The sequence below is a fragment of the Dysidea avara genome, chromosome 4 (genome assembly GCF_963678975.1).
Source record: "Dysidea avara chromosome 4, odDysAvar1.4, whole genome shotgun sequence".
NCBI lineage: Eukaryota > Metazoa > Porifera > Demospongiae > Dictyoceratida > Dysideidae > Dysidea > Dysidea avara.
The window spans coordinates 12,478,503-12,495,547 of record NC_089275.1 but is presented as its reverse complement, the minus strand read 5'-3'; the positions used below and the strand labels follow the sequence as shown (position 1 = coordinate 12,495,547).

General features: G+C 38.8%; 1 protein-coding gene and 3 long non-coding RNA genes across 9 annotated transcripts; 1 reads left to right on the top strand and 3 right to left on the bottom strand.

Annotated features, from left to right (window-relative positions):
- Positions 1 to 3,927: 3,927 nt before the first annotated feature.
- On the bottom strand, positions 3,928 to 5,302 carry LOC136252949 (uncharacterized). 3 transcript variants are annotated; one of them, XR_010699866.1, is made up of 7 exons: positions 5,180 to 5,280; positions 4,810 to 5,036; positions 4,654 to 4,765; positions 4,508 to 4,601; positions 4,394 to 4,447; positions 4,105 to 4,344; positions 3,928 to 4,050 (listed from the first exon to the last, which is right to left on the bottom strand). It is a non-coding gene; the product is annotated as an uncharacterized lncRNA (long non-coding RNA). The 3 variants fall into 3 exon arrangements; XR_010699864.1 differs by having other exon boundaries at positions 4,810 to 5,302; XR_010699865.1 differs by having other exon boundaries at positions 4,654 to 4,760; positions 4,810 to 5,302.
- On the top strand, positions 5,279 to 8,020 carry LOC136252951 (uncharacterized). The gene is made up of 4 exons (XR_010699871.1): positions 5,279 to 5,397; positions 5,447 to 5,571; positions 7,478 to 7,514; positions 7,572 to 8,020. It is a non-coding gene; the product is annotated as an uncharacterized lncRNA (long non-coding RNA).
- Positions 7,759 to 13,205, bottom strand: LOC136252950 (uncharacterized). Of its 4 annotated transcripts, XR_010699869.1 has the most exons (5): positions 12,801 to 13,205; positions 11,049 to 11,629; positions 10,284 to 10,369; positions 9,247 to 9,322; positions 7,759 to 8,180 (listed from the first exon to the last, which is right to left on the bottom strand). It is a non-coding gene; the product is annotated as an uncharacterized lncRNA (long non-coding RNA). The 4 variants fall into 4 exon arrangements; XR_010699868.1 differs by lacking the exon at positions 12,801 to 13,205 and having other exon boundaries at positions 7,788 to 8,180; positions 11,049 to 12,786; XR_010699870.1 differs by lacking the exon at positions 11,049 to 11,629 and having other exon boundaries at positions 7,789 to 8,180; positions 12,801 to 13,203.
- Positions 13,206 to 13,974: 769 nt separating this feature from the next.
- LOC136253564 (uncharacterized) lies at positions 13,975 to 15,601 on the bottom strand. The gene is made up of 2 exons (XM_066046230.1): positions 15,584 to 15,601; positions 13,975 to 14,739 (listed from the first exon to the last, which is right to left on the bottom strand). Exons 1-2 carry the CDS (start codon positions 15,599 to 15,601, stop codon positions 13,975 to 13,977), a joined length of 783 nt encoding a protein of 260 aa, XP_065902302.1.
- Between the last annotated feature and the right edge of the window lie 1,444 nt (positions 15,602 to 17,045).

Below are 17,045 nucleotides of genomic sequence, written 5' to 3'. Positions count from 1 at the left end.
TACAAACTAAGCAATAATGGTAGGTGACTTGAATGAAGTGTGGACCAAAATATGGGAGATGACATTGACCTCTTTCTATGAGTCATGAAATACATGTTTGAAGCTTATCAAATATTACCATGTAAAGAGGTGATCTTTAATGTGACTATAACTTGAAGTGGCGCCTTGTCTATCTTTAGAACCTAATTACAATGTAGTATTTGTATAGAAGTGGTCTTTGTACAGAGGTGGTCTTTAAAAATGACACCAAGTGAGGTTTTACCCTAGGACCGTAAAAGCCTAGCTGTTTTGATGAGTCATGAAATAGATGATTGGAACCTAGGTATTATTACAATGTGAGAGGTGGTCTTTGTAAAGAGGGTGGTCTTTACAAAAGGTGACCATGGAGTGGTCTTATCAGGTCAGTATGCCTTAACCATCTCTGAGATCTAATTACAAAGTGGTCTTTGTACAGAGGTGGTCTTTGTACAGAGGTGGTCTTATAAGAATGTGGTCTTTAAGAAGTGGCCACTAAACAAGGGTTTTACTCTAGGGTACATGGTACATTTATAAAAAATTATGACAATTTGAGCATTTTCTACTTTCCGTTTCCAGTTTCCATTTTCACTGTTTCCAATTGCCCCCACCAACCTCACAATACCTTCATGGCACCTTGGCAGGTAGAATCAAGCCCAAAAGTGTTTTCAGAGCAACCAAAATGCTTTGGATAAGTTGCTAAGGATAACAGAATTTTATGTTGAACAGCTGCCTGTGTACCTACCTGATGCCTTCAGACAAAAAACAACTAAGGTTATGGATTAGATTTTTTTACTGCAGTGCCTTTTACCTTACTACAGCACATACAATACATGCATCATGGACTTACCTTTGTGGTACATATCTTCTTGCTGACAGCGCAAGGTGTCGATTTTCAGTATGGCTTCCCTATACATTTGTAACAGAAATTGTCAATATATAGATTTGATTGCACAGATGCTTGTAATGTTCTTTGTAATGCTGTGTAAAAAGCTAAAAATAGCTGAAAATGGCCTATCTATCCTATATTTGGTATTTAAACACAATAATGATTCTTCGGATGCCACAGTAGAGCATGACGTGGTCAATGAATGGGACACCGCATAGGTAATGAGCATGTAATCTTTAAATTAAATTACCCAAAGCATTGAAACCTGAGATGCAGTTAGAAGTAACAAGTACAAATGTAGAAAAAATACATGGGACGGGCGGCTCCCAGGGGGGTTTCTGAGATTTCCGGAATTCGGTCACATTCAGATCAAGATACTCTAATAGAGCAGTCAGTCAATCTACTAACAGAAGTTGGCATACTTAATTTTAACTAACCAAACACTTGAAATAATGTTCACCAGGCTGTTCACAAGCAGATAATGTGCACACCAGCACAACTATTTGCAGCTTTAAGTTCATCCAATAAATTTTGTGTATACTGGAGAGTGTATTATACGTTACAAAAAATAAATAAGTAGAAGAATGCAATAAGGTCGATCATTAAGATGATGTTAGACTAGACTGTCAGAACTATCTACGTCCAAACACATCCAGTACATGTGGACAGGCAAGTTTCCACCAGAATTAATGCTTATATCTTTATTCCTACCTACCCTTGGCTATGGAATTCACTACCCTCTGATGTACACTACAACCACTTTAACAATAATTTACATTATATACTCATTACTCCAAATATATTACCGTAACTATGACTACACGTACTAACATAATCATACAGAGGAATAGTCCTCAGTTAGATAAGATAATTAATTTTGTCAAAAAGTTAAGATGTAAGTACAAAGAAAGCTTATAGCCTGCAAGTGTGCTCCACACACAAAATTAAACTCAGACACAACACAAGTAGTTATAATTACATAGCTAGTTGCATAATACAAAATGGAGGAGAAAAAATCAAGCGAATCACTCAGTGAAGATTACAGAAGCCATCACCAAAATATTCTATCATGTGCACCTTATATATTGGCACGCAGTACCATCCAGGTTGTTCACCATTAGCCACTTAATAATATAAATGTAAGGATTAGCAAAAACCCTGATCATGCCTCTACCTAATGAATTAGTGGGTTACAAGCTAGGATAAAAATTGTTGATGACATAATTATAGTGTCACCATAAAAGTAGTACAAAAGGCTTCCATGAATAACCAGGCTCTTAAGTCTAAGTAAAAGCTGCCTGTGTGGAACAGAACCAAATAAAGGCCTTCAGGTCTATATAGTCATAGCCAAAACTGAGAACCATGAGCACATTGCAAAATTCCTTGTTATCAAGAGTCCATAATAAAAGCTTTTATCACCAGTTTGTTGCGGTTGGTTTGTCCATGCACAATATCCCACCCAATGAACTTGAGATTGACTAACAGATCAGTTGTTCTGTCCCATGATGTGGAACAACATCAATCAAACAGCTATATAGCCATCAGAGTCATGTAATATGCTGCATGTGCCACTACTGGAAAGTTTCACCTTCCCACACTCATCCCCAATTGTTGCATCTTTGTGCCATGCCAGCAATTCTGTGAATGACTTTCTTGTTAGAAGAACCATATTCTTTCTGGCCATGCCATTGACTATAGGGTATAGGGCAACACCACTTACATACCCTATGAGTCCCAGTGTTGGGAGTAACGCGTTATGTATAATATTATTACTTTTGTGGTAACTAAGTAATATAACGAAATACGCTATAAAAACAGGTAATATAACTCAAGTTACTTTACTTACAAATGTAACGTGTTACCTAAGTAATATGGTTACTGTAACAAATCTAATATTACAAGTAACGGAGTTACTAATCTCATTAGTAATTCACTGAGTAACGTCTAGCCTCAATGAAGTAGCTAATGAAGCTTATTCACCAGCTTCTTACTATAACCAAGATTTGCTAATGCACATTGTCCAACAACGCAATCATGTTACATGATAAGGTGGTAGTTTCATACGTGACAGCTTAAGGCTGTGGACACAAAGTAATAATTATAATATGTAATATTATTATAGTTACTTTATTTTATGGGTAATATGTAACTGTAACTAAATAGTTCAGTTGCAAGTAATATGTAACTATAGTTACTTTTAAAAAGTAACTTGCCCAACACTGCCTATGACTAGCACTTAATATAATATTATGCTACTGTAACTAATAACAGTGCTAACCTGCAGAATGTTAAGGGATTCTGAATGTCCAAGAGTTGGCTTGGAGTGTGCATTAAGCCTGTGAACATGATTATAGAAACAACATTCTGAAGAATGGCAAATAGAATTGAAGGGAATATAGGTGGAACTTCTGAGAAATTGATTAGCCATGAAATACAGGAGCAGAAGTCTTCTCTCATTGTACCTGAGCAAGGAGGGATTCCACTGCAGACTTGACAGAGATCACCCTTACTAGGTAACAGGCAGTGAATGGAAACTATCAAGGCAAGCTGCCCAATGAAACAGAGAGTTAAGTTGGGACGTTTATTACAAGATAACAGGTAATTGCAAGTTCTCACCAGAATGCTTGCCATCATTCCTACCTACCTGCAACCATCTGGCTATGGAATTCATTGCCCTCGATGTTGTCCACTCACATAATGTAGTTAGGTGATGTTAGTAGGACGGCCCTCTATAATCTATGACGTACTGAGCAAATGCTGCAATCTGATTGGTGTTTTGGTTTTTGTCTAGGAGAGTGGGACTGACAAGGGACCACACCTATCGTGTAGTGTTGTTTTAGTTAACTACACTGTTAAAACAGTTGGTTGGACGGTTATCCCAAAACAGGGATAAAGTGGCAGACGCAAATAGCATACCAAATCCAGGGATAATAGTTATCCCAATTCTCAATAGTATGACCTTTATCCCGTATAGGTAGGGCGAAGGTTGTCCTTGTGTGCTAGTATAAAGGTTATCCCCAATTGTTGTTTAGTATTTAAAATAATTATTAATGTATTTCAATTACAGAAATTAAATATTGTAAATGCTGTACAAAGAGTTAACCCCAACTTCTAAAGTGCTCGTAAGATGTTAGGACCAGCACGATCTGCAGCATTGACAAGCAATGTAGTTACAGTTCTTATTCAAGCATACACCGTACCTTAATATTGTAAACAGCTAACAACACTTTCATATGCAGTCCACAGAACCCGCCAAAATGTTATATTTACATAACAATCTGGTACACTCTAAGCTTACAATTTGTCATTGATCTGCACTGCAGCAGGGAATTCTACCTGACAGTAGTGGTGGTGTTAACAGCAAAACTAATTTTCAAGTAATACGAATAGCTGCCAGGCAATCAACATCCATCACAGTGTGATATCAAAAGGCAACACCACTAGAATGTCAAGTCGTATTATTAGTATCACAATTGCTATAATACGTACATTTTGTATATGACATGATGGAGATGAAATATCAGGAGCATACATACTATCAACCTGTAATAATAACATGTGAGATGATGGCAATTCTTATTCAACTATCTACCATGTCCATACCTTGGCTACTTGTCAAGACTCAGTGTAGAAAGCATGTTGGTGTTACAACAAGCAGTCAACAAGCCAGTCATTAATCAATTACCAGACACAATACCTGCATGGTGTACCTGCATGTATGTAACTGATAATAGGAATGTGTAACTAACCTGCCGGGCTGTCTCCTAGGTTACTTGGCTGCCACTGTGCACATAGCAGAACATAACCATATCAGCATGCACACTACACTCAGTGGGAAGGATTGGCATAATGTCAGCTGTTCTGTAAAGGGTACATAATGGCAGCTATCCACTGTAAACACTCACACTTAAACAGCTGGCAAACTGAGGTTAGATATGTAGCTTCATCAACTGGCTGAGTTAGGCATTAAACTCGGCATTAAAGAGATTCAACTGTATGAAATTTCACTATTTGTGATGTACCAGCCATTTTGAAGCAGCCATGAGACTGCAACTTTAGCATCGTCTTGCCAGTCCATCAGCCAGTGGTTCCACAGCACTGTAGATACACGTGTTCGCTGCACTTTCCATATCTAAATTACAAATTACTGTACACCAAGTTGAATATCGCTAGTAGAACATCACCGCCTTCCCAGCTGTTTAACACCTCGTTTAACACATTGCAAAACCCTCCCACTTAGTCAAGCTGCCTGTTCTTGTAAACACAATAACTCACAAAATTTCAAATATCTTCTTTGCCAGAACCAGCTTATTTTATGAACAAACTGAACGAACTATCAGACTCGATTTTAGGTGATATTCGTTACCATGGTAACTTTAGTCGCTAAGTAACGTACGTAACACTACGTCATGGGGAGTGCGTATTAAATGGAAAAATGAAGTTATCTAGCTGCATCAGTGGTTGCATGCTGCCAGCGGGAGACTCTAAGTAAAGTAAGGTTATAAATACTCTAGAGCATTACCTCATCCTGTACTTTTGTAGATCAGAATCATCCAAAATGTTCAGTTGAGTATATGGGTAGTCAATCCACCATTCCTCATGATCAACTTCTTCTCCTAGTCTAACTCCATTAGTAATCTACTGTGACTGATGCAGTAAAACTAAAAGTGAGACATAAATGCTATATTAGTGTTTTGTGATCATGTACAGTCGATTTCAGATTGCTTTCTGCATGCAGTTGAACAATTTGCGATGTGATTGTTCGAACATATGAGTTAATTGTTTGCAACCTAGCTCCTTTACTTTTACAACTAATACTAGTACTAGCACAATAAATACTCACCCCTTTACTGTCAAACAATGTCAGGAGTATGCATGTAAATACTGTAGGTAGACATTCACATCACGTTTACAAGTCACGTGTGTGGGTTGTTCAAAAGCAATCTGAAATCAACTGTGCTAGTACTACCTGAGTGTGTACTGGAGTCTTTTCTGACAGTGTTGTTACAGTGCTTGCTGCAATTTGTAACCACAAACAAAGTAATTACAATATTTGCTTATTTTAAGTTCATCAATTCCAGGGGTGTATCCAGGATACTTCCAAAGTGGCTTCCAGATTTAGCTGTGAGGTACAGAGATCTGGGGCTGTGCTCCTAGTCACTGACAGATTTGGAAAGTATTTCAAATTTACTAGATTTTTGATTTCATGAATAGTAACTATTTCAATTTGTACTTGGTTCCTCATGATTTGTGGCTGGTCAGGTATATATTGTAGTGACCAAATGCATTTCCATTTAAAATGATTTTAATGGGTACTTTAAATTTCAACATTTTAACAACCATTTTTAAAATTGTATTCTCTTATGAATGTTGTATGAGAGTACTTTTGACTGCTCTATTAGAGTTCATCAGATTTTTATATTAGAATATTTCAATCTTCTTTAAAGATTTTTCAATACATAGCCTTAATCCACGTTTGAGGACTAATTGTTTCCTATTAAGCTGTAGCTATACTGCATGTTCATTAATTAACACATTCGTAACTATTAAACTCGTGTGTGTGTGTAGCTCACTACTGATAGGCTGGAGTGCTGCACCAGCATAATGCTAGCATATTAGGTGGATGTTATGAATACTACTGATACTCTCTAATAGAGCAGTCAGTGGAAACTGCAATAGAGCACTCCAATGCATTGTCCAAAGCTCCTTAGATTGATACTCTCTAATAGAACAGTCACTTTGTAGTCAATTACTTTAATTGAGCATTCACTGATTAAAAAATTCAAAGATAATTGTAAGACATGTTTTTGAGCACATTGGGAACACTAAAGAGCATAATAGGCAAAAAATTATTAAATTTTACCCAAGCCTCAATCCAGGTCAGTCCATAAAATGGATCAGATCTTGATTACCTGCCCAGGTGACCCACTGAGCCCAGAAAAAAATGACGCAGATGACCTTGTTTCAACATACGTGTGCATATACACATGTGTGTGTATGTACTGTGCATGCGTGTGTGCATGTGTGTAGTATGTAGAACTGAGCCAATAATTTCCTAAACATTTGTTGATTATGTGTCATATATACATTGTTCCTAATCAGTGACGAAACTAGCACTTTAGTGATTTTAGTATACCAAAAATGTCCTAATTTGAGAGGTCTAAACAACTACAAATGAAACCATTAATGATATCAAGGTACATGTCCTGATTTCAAGTACCGTATCATCAATTATGGTCCGGGCACTTATTACTTTCAGGCAAGTGTTTACCCTAGCCACAAGACTGGTGACTATAATTTACAAGACCAAAATCATATTCCTTGGGATCAACTTGAGATATTCTCTTCTTGATATATTCCACATAGATTTCAAGTTTAAAGGAATGCTTTAAAATGCTTTTGCTTCACTGTTTTGTACTAGTTCCTGTAAAACTGGGAATTTCTGTTGTACAGCTCTTTACCGTATCTAGCAACTAGTGTCTATGATATAATTATATGGGACTGGCCGTAGTGCACCATTAGGAAAAATATGAGTATTATTTTATCATTAAACTTCATTTCTTGTTTGTTTAGTGTCATATGTTCAGCCAATGTAACAGCACTGAGAGAGGTATGTGGACTATTTCGTATATTTCTCGGATTAAAATGTATATTTTCTGATTCACAGGCATTCTGAGAAACTAAAATCATAGCATAAAAGATATTGGGTCAGAGGCTGAGGGGTGCATAAGAACTGTGAAGGAAGAGAACATTTCCAACTGTCACTAGATGATAACAATGCTCCATAATATGTTTGTGGTTGGACAAAAGTTGTGATAATGTATGTGCTTATCATCTACAAGGCACATGGATGTGTAGTCTATAACTGACCAAACGTCTTATATTACAGTACATTGTCAAGCAGCATCACAATGAATTATTTACATACACAAGTGTGGAACTCTCAAGATGTTCACAGGTCACCACTAGTTCCCTTTAGGAATTGTATTTACAAAAAGGTATTGCTAGTGTACCAAATAGCCCTTGGTTGTTGAAATACAAACACAAATCAAGTACAAGTAACACAAACACTAGTTATGCTATAACATCATGATCACAAGTAATGCATGCTGTTCATTGAATTATGCAATAATTGAGTTTCTTGCTTGTGAATAGTTTTCACAACTGCTTGACACGTAGTTGAGGAGTTACAAACTTTGATCAGACTCTAGAGTCAGCTATGTTCAATCCAGTTGGTAGTAACAAGCTGCTCATTGGGATTCATGCCTCATTTACCCTGCAACAATTATAAACAGTTCACCCTGCAACACTACTAATAAGTACAAGTACACAAATATTGGCTTTCGCAGATAGTGAGGAAGGTAATATAACATGATATGCCTTTAGTAATGTTTGACATTGTTTGTACTTTGTACAAGCAATGGTTCCTTTTATCATGTCACCTTGCAGGGTGTACACAGTAATTTTGAAAAGAGTTTTCTATACAGCTAAATGACTGTTATATTAGAGTATTATAATTTCCTGACTGCTTTACAGTACGAGAACATGGCAGAGAAACTAACAATAACACGAGGCAAAGTTGAGTGCTATATTTGGCTCAAGACCACACCACCACAGTGTTCTAGTTTACGTAGTACACAAGTGCTTTTACTAATTCAATGTATAAAATCTGGAGTTGCAATCAAGAAGAACATTATCTGTATGTCGAAGTGTACAACAGTGTTGCTAAATAAACAGGTAAGTTTTATAATTAATGATATTGTTCCTATAAGTGGATGTGACTTCGTGCAACTTCAACACACCCTACTAATAAACTAGCATGGCTCCACGTATGCCTACAAACAGCATCACATGTTCTCTATAAATGTGTGTGGCTCATGAAAGAGGCTGGCTGCTGCAGTTTGAGGGCACTCACTATTCCACCGATCTCACAGTACCCAGTAATGGATTGTTACTCATACAGTAACAATCCATTACTGGCATGGATCCACATAAGCCTGCAGACAGCAACAGGCATGGATTCATGCACACTTGGCACCACATATGCATAAAAGACAGTACCACATAATGGGTATGGCTCATGAAAGAAGCTGTACTGCAGCATAACTAAACTTTAATGTATTATTTCTACATCATAAACTAATTAATAATTATGTGATCCAAATCAGACCCGGATATTCTATACAATGCCGGGTAAAATGTAACCGGTTGACTTGACTTTAACGCTGGTGTACAAGCAACTAAAAAACCACAAATGCAAGTAGATTAGTAGTTTTTGGAATGGGGAGTGCACTGCATGTACCACTATTGAAAGCATAATACTCATACTGCATACCACATACCTGGTTCTGATAGAACACCAATAACCAGTGCAACAGACAACACTTCTTCATTTACAGCCTTCTCATCATCACCAATCTGTACAACAGCGACACCAGACAAGTGTCACCACCTACATACAGTACACATCAGGGGCGGATCCAGGAGCCAGCAAGGGGAGGGGCACAAACAGGCTAAGTTGTAGGTGGTTAGGGAGATCCAGATTTTCTTGCTAGTTGTTGCATTCAGTTTTGAAGCAGCAAATAATCACCTCTTAGTAGTGTCTCAATGATGATTTTTGCCACTTTGGCCTTTGAGGATGGTTGTGAAGTCTGAAAAACTGTTAAAGGGCTACAAACGTCTTAAACAACAGCAACACGATAATTAATTTTAGAGGTGCTTAGTACGCACGAAGGTGCAGGGTAACATTTTAACAGTTAGTTTGACATTGCTTTGCTTCAGTTTCAGATGAAATTGTAATAAGTGCCAGTAAAATGTGCATATTTTCATGAGTTATATAGCTAAACTGATCTTGGCCTGACATAAAGTTTAGTATTTTAATCGCAAGTATGGCTGGCTCTTCCACAAGGTGAGGGTTGGGGGGGGGGGGGGGGGGGGGGGCATTTGCCCCAAATGCCCTATCCTGGATCCGCCATTGCATATAGTGCATACCAAGTATATACCGTATAGCCTAAATATTTCAAGGGACAAATCTTTTGAGGTTGAGTAATGTTGCTTAAAATAAAATTTTCATGGATTTGCAAAGACTCACAAAATGTATTAGAAGACTACATGGAGGTCTAAATCTAAATAATTCAAGGATAAAATTTTTTGCTGATAACCCCCAAAACCACGAAAAGTTTTCCCCTTGAAATATTCAGGCTATACAGTATTAGCAAGAGTTAATAATATACAGACCTCTCTATATTATTAACTCTTGGTATTAGTGTGGCCATCACTGGCAGGTAGTAGAAATACCCAGTCTTGTAACGACTGATCTTTTTTTAAAGATTGAAATAGCTATACATAAACAAAGCTGTGCTGAAAAATTAAATCTCACTTTTCTGCTGTAAACTTCCTCAGATCAGTCTTACTGTCACAGATGAGGGCATTCACTATTCCACCGATCTCAGAGTACTCCACAACCTGTAACAGTTTGTAGCAATTAGGTAAATGAATATGCAACCATGTACGTAAAAATCTAGATCACCTAATAGTCCAGCCTGTACAATTCACAAAATCAAAGGTGTCACATACATGCATTCATCTATTTTAAATGTTAAAATTTTACCTTACTAAACATTGCAATCAACATTCATAACCATCAAATGACACTTGCACATGGTACGTTTATATATATAGACAGCACACTGACGTGCCCCCTCAGCAATCTATGGTAACTATACATTCGATTAGAAAACATGTAAATTAAGAGGTGGAGTCCTCATTCGCCAAAGTTTTTTCCACCAATTTTTCTACATTGGGTTTTTGCCAATCTTTTTTTTTATTTCCAAAGTATTATCATGTTAGCTAACAAGTACATGCAATTATGGCTCAAAAGTAACTACAATAGTAGAAAGCACACATATAGTAAATAAGGGGCATTACTATTCAGTGGACTGGAACACTGGACTAGACTACTGGACTGACATATTTTTGATTTTTGCACATTCTATGGTTGGATTTATGGAGTCTTGCTAGTAAGCACCCTTAGGGAACCTGCATTCCACTTCTAAATGTTGAAGACGAATAGTGGAATATGCAAAAACTGTATCTTTATAATTTCACTACTGTTTATTATGCCACAACTATTCTTATTCCTTACTTTGGTGAGTAGAAATGCTGCAGGTGGTCTGGCCATGCTGGTGAGACTAGCTTGCTCCTCACACTTGCTCTACGGGATATCTCAAAGGATGCTGTCACATTCAATTCCCTGCACTGCCTGCAGCATTTCTACACACCAAGGTAAGGAATAAGTGTAGTAGTGGCATAATAAACGGTAGCAAAATTAAGAGAAAGCTTTAATATTCCAACTGTTCGTCTTCAATGTTTAGAAGTGGGCTGCAGGTGTCCTAAGGGTGCTTACTAGTAAAGTAGTAAGACTCCATAAATCCAATGGCAAAACCAAAAATATGTCAGTCCAGTAGTCCAGTCCACTGAATAGTAATGCCCGTAAATAAAGCAGCTAGCCACCAACCCCCACTACGTACAAGAGGGTTACATGGAATATACATCCATCCTTGTTTCCACAAATGCACTGGAGTTGTATGTGCAATCCCCCACCACCTTCCATGAGAGGCCAAAGATATTAAGAAGTATTTCATAATTCACTGACATGATAAGCCTGATAATTGATTTATTATTATCCTCTTGGTAATTGACATGAGCCATTCTTCCTTACCAGAGCTAAAACACATATACAGCACAAAAATGTACAAAATCACATGCAATAATTACTAACACACATTTTTACTTAAACACATAAGTACACAAAAAAATTAGGAATTTTCAACTAGAGTAGGGACCATAGCACATAGGCACCTCTGCTATCAAAACAGCCACTATGAAAAGTACAGACAATTTCCATTAGGAAGGGAAGTCATCACGTGCTACTGCCAAATCAACACTTTCGCCGACAGCAAAGATGAATGGGACACAAAGAAGGACACTGGTAAGTCCATGAAGTATGCACTGTATGTATTGCGGTATGCCAAAAGGCACCTGTTGGGTCGAAGCAATGTCGAACAGTGAAAAAATCAAGCCGGAACCTTAACCATTATCGAGTTACGCTTGTCTGAAGGCATCAGTCAGTTACTCAGTCAGTCAGTAGAAAATTCCATAGCAACTTGTTGAAAGTGTTTCGGGCCGATCTGAAAACTTTTTTAGGCTTAGTTTTACCTAACCAATACTGCCTCATCATCATCAGGGAAAATTGAGGCTGGTTTTTGAGTGATGTTATCTCATGGGCCACGCCTACTCCTTTGTGGTCCCTACTATACAGTACTATTGTACTGTACGATATGACTATCTCGATCTTGAAAGACTATGCACCCTGTTGAACAACAGTGGAGGGACTCCAAACCCTTAGTTACCCTTGCACTATGTTTATGCATATGCACAGTGAGAGAAAACGATGAAAACATGTACAAAGAGTGTAAGAATGTTAAGTCCTCAGGCATGTACCTTACGACTGCCACTTAGTCACTCTATGCCTCCCTCTATCATAAAATAGTACATTCACGTGATCTGTAATCAAAAAATTAAAATTTGGTGCAGGCGGTGGCAGGGACTCAAGGAATATAAAATGATGGCCTTATAGGGGGATCTAAGTGTAATGTCTCTTGCTACTGGTATAAGCAGCTATAGATTACAATTCTACCATTTGTTCCAACTGTTTGCTGTGTTTAATGCCGGTCTTTGTAGTACTGGTACCTCTATGTATGTTTGTTGTACTTTATGCTGTTGTATGTGTGCCCCTCTGGCAGGGAAAAGTGGTTTTGTCCGACTGTTTAGAGGTAATCAATCACTCAGCCTGCGCTTCCGGAATTTCCCACTCTCTACTACAACAGCAACTAACCAGGCAGTGCAGCAGTTTTCCAGTACAGCCGAGGTCCCGAATATAGTCCACGAGCGAGCATCTGTAAGGCCATCACAGCCTTGTGTCAGCCTCTACTGAGCCGGATAGCTAGCCGTTGTATTTCAGATATTTTACTGGCGCACACCATCAGTGCAGGGAGTACACTGAACGAGGCACTGAAGCGCAAGTTCAATCGAGTCACACTTTCCATGTGCGCCGGTTAGAATTTGAGAGCTCCAGCTTGGCGTCAGTGGCGTTTACTAGTTCCCAATCCATGTCGAGCGACCCATGTCGGTAGATTTTTGGCTGAGCAGCGGTTCTTCTCAATTCAAATTCAAGTTCAGGTATAGGGGCGTCTATATTTTATCATATACCACAATCGAATCCTACTACTGGTAGTAAGATTATAAATACAAAATGCAAATGTTATAAGTTTGGACCTAAGGTCCAGTAATTAAAGTTTGGATATATACTCAACAGAGCATTTATGAAAGTACTAAATAACTAAATACAGAAAATGAGAAAGAAAAAAAAAAATAGAAAAGTGAAGAAATTACAAAAAAATATTGAAAGGGTTGCTGTGTGCTTAGGAGCAGCACATCAAACCCTTTTCGATTGCTTCGCTTGATGTCCCATCAGGTCCGTGTATTTTCTCTTCAACCATAATTCTAAGAATCAATGTTAGGCGCAATCTGTGAATTTGCACAGTTTATAAATTACACTGTGCATTTTGTGAATTCATAAAAAGCACAACGATTTATTTTTTATTATATAACAATTTTTTTTTTAACCCGGGCTTGATGGACTGCCCCCTCCTACCACCCCCAGCACAGATTGCAAGCGCTGGCCAACTGAACAAAATTAAGCAGACAAATGGGATTCCACAGTCACAGAGATGCCAACCTCTGAACAATTTTAGGAGTGAGACCTCAAACACTACCAGCAATGTGGACCAGATTCAAGTGCAGCTCCAAGATTTTTGGTAGTGAAGACCAAAGAAAAAAAAAAAAGGTCATCGCATGTTCTAAGTACAAAAATAAGCACAGGTTTGCCCAAATTTAAGCACAGGGCTAATTACGAAGCAGATCAGGCGTGAGAACTAAGCTGAAAGAGTGAGAAACAGAGGGTTAGGCGTGAGAGCGTGAGATTACTAGCCAAAGAGTGAGACTCACGCCTAATGCGTGAGAGTTGGCATGTCTGCAGTCACTAAGTCCACTGACTGTGGAGTCCTGGTGTAAACACCAATGGAAGACCGTGCCCCACGAATACACTGAATTGCCGAGCGCAACAACGAAAAGCTCAGGCAACAACGCAGCCAACCCAGAACCACAGAATAATCATCTCCCCACTTTTTGGCCAGAAGAGAAGCAAGTCGCTTATAAAAAACAGTAGCCTCATGGGCTAAACCACCAGTGGCAGCCAAAACAATTGGAGTGAAAGTGGCATGCTCCACTTCTCGAACCCGCTGACCATAAACACGATGCTTAATCTTTTCATGCTTCCTAAAGGTGGACGACAGAGAGGAGGAACTATTAGAAGGAGCAAAAGGGTTAAAAACACGGACATCAATGAAACATCTCTCCGAACGACCACCCCAGAAGCCGTTTACAGCAACATCCAAGCGAGCCGAATCCTGAGTATTAGAGGTGGCAAGAGGGAACTCATCAGAATGCTGAACCGGCTGTAACTCTGGCTCAACACACACCTGGGAGCAAACCTCAGTAAGAAGGGTAGCAGTAAGGTCCCTAATCCCGTTATGACGCAAGGAAGGTAAACCCCCTTTGGGACAGGACAAAGCATGCTCAACAGAAAAGGAGGTTCCGCAAGCACAAAGGGAAGGAGGACGAAGTGGGGACCAACCATACCTCAAAGCCAAAGCATCCTGGAAAGCAGATCTATGGAGAGTGAAACCATGCTCACTCAAAGGTAAGGTGGTGAGCTAGCTTGAAGCACCTCTAACAGTAGCTAAGCTGAGTCCATCGCACGCCTCAAGGAAGGCCCAAGCTGTTGGTATAGCTCAGCAAATTGTGTAGAACGGTGTTCAGATTTGGCTTTCCTTAAACAAGACACACGATAGTGTGTCGTGTGGCCCAAGAAGCCGGCGCGCCACACCGTGAGTATATTAACAGGAAGAAAGAAACGCAATTTTCACACCTATGTAGCTCTGTGATCCCTTATCCAATTCAAACCAAATTTTCTAGAGATGTGCCGCTCAGTTAGGGGAGTCTACATACCAAATGTGAAGAAAATCGCTCCAGCCATTTCCGAGATACGAGCGAACAAAATTTCGTTTTAATTTCTTCGTTTTTTTCCTCATCTTCATTTCGCACACTTCGCAAAATTCGCCATAAAACACGAATGCGTGCTCGGATTGGACTGAAATTTGGCACACTTAAAGGGCTCATTAAGGCGGATCTCTGTACCAACGTTGGTAGGAATCCAATGAACATTCACGGAGTTATCAAAGTTTTTGAGCGTATTTTGCACCGACACTTAGTTTCTGCTTTGGAGCGTCACCAACTGCTTAGTCCTTCTCAATCTGGCTTCAGAAATAAAAGATCTACTGTAACTCTTCTGACTGAGGCTGTTGATGATTGGTCTCAATGTTTAGAACAACAAAACACTGTACATTGTCTACTGCTTGACTTTGCGAAGGCTTTTGATTCTGTACCACATGAATGCTTTCTGCTTAAGTTAAGCTCTCTAGGAATTCATGGTAAAGTACTGTCATGGCTTAGATTTTTTCTAACTAAAAGAAAACAAAGAGTGGTAATCAATGGTACTTTTTCAGATTGGGCCATTGTTACTTCTGGGGTTCCACAGGGAACTGTCTTGGGTCCACTTTTGTTTTTGATTTACGTAAATGATTTGGCTTCTGTTGTAAAACACTCCACTGTTAAAATGTTTGCTGATGATGTTTCACTTTATGCTCCAGCTAACACTCTCAAGGAATGTTCTTCCCTACAAAATGACCTCATTGCCATTTCTTCTTGGGCTAGTCGCTGGCAATTAAAGTTAAATTCCACCAAATGTGAAGCTTTGATGATTACTAACAAGCGCAAACCAATTCCATTTACATACTCCATTAACCATCAACCTATTTCATGGAGTAATCCTGTGAAGTATCTTGGTGTGCAGGTAGATTCCAAGTTAAACTGGTCTAAGCATTGCAAGTATGTTGTCAGTAAGGGCACCAAGTCTTTGAACTATTTACGTAGATCAATGTTTGGTTGCAGCCGTGCAGCTAAGTGTGCCACATACAAAGCTATCATCCGGCCAACGCTAGAGTATGCTGCAGTCGTATGGAATCCCCATAATTTGGGAGATATCCAACTACTAGAGTCCCTACAAAAGCGGGCAGCTCGATGGATCTGTGGGAGTCGCTGGAGTCCATCTACCAGCTCTTGGACCATTTCTTCGAATGATTGTTGCTCCCAACTTCACCTTCCTTCTCTCCAGTCAAGACGAAGTTTCCTTTCGGTCAGTCTTCTCAATGACATATATCACCAGCAAACATCTATTACATTTAATAGTCACTGTTCATTTAATTCCATAGCATCTACCAGAAGTCACCATCTTTCACTAGTCCCTCCACAGTCCACCATTAATTCTAGGAGATATTCTTTTTTTGTCAACACAACTTTCTTCTGGAACACTGTGCCATTACATATCCTTGAAGACAGTAATCGAAAGTCTTTCCGGCATCACCTTTATAATTACTTATGTGTCATGTAACTTCTTAATCACTGTTTTGTGTTTTGTTGTGTACTGTTTAGTTTGTAGTGTACTGTAGGTATATGTATATGTATGTTTGTTTTTTGTAGGCGGACACCTTGTACAGGCTTTGCCTTTTGTGTATGCCTTCCTTTTTGGTAAATTGATAATAATAATAATAATATGACCGATTATTTGCGTAAAATAAGGTCGAAGGTCTGTCACGCCTACAGGGTAAATCCCTTGGAGGAATCAGTTGAAAATTGATATGTAGATGGAGCAACCATCGTAGGAGTGCCTTTTTGTGGTTTGAAAGGAATCGGGATAAAGACCATGGAGATATGACACAAAACCCAAAATTACGCGATCGATTTTTATGAATAAAAAAACTATTAGTTTTCGTGTCTACCAGGCAAACCGCTTAGACCAACGAGCTGAAATTCAGTATGTAGCTGAAATAATCATCATAGAAAGTCCTTGCAGTAGTACAGAAGAATCGGATTACAAATCACTGAGTTATGATTCGAAAGG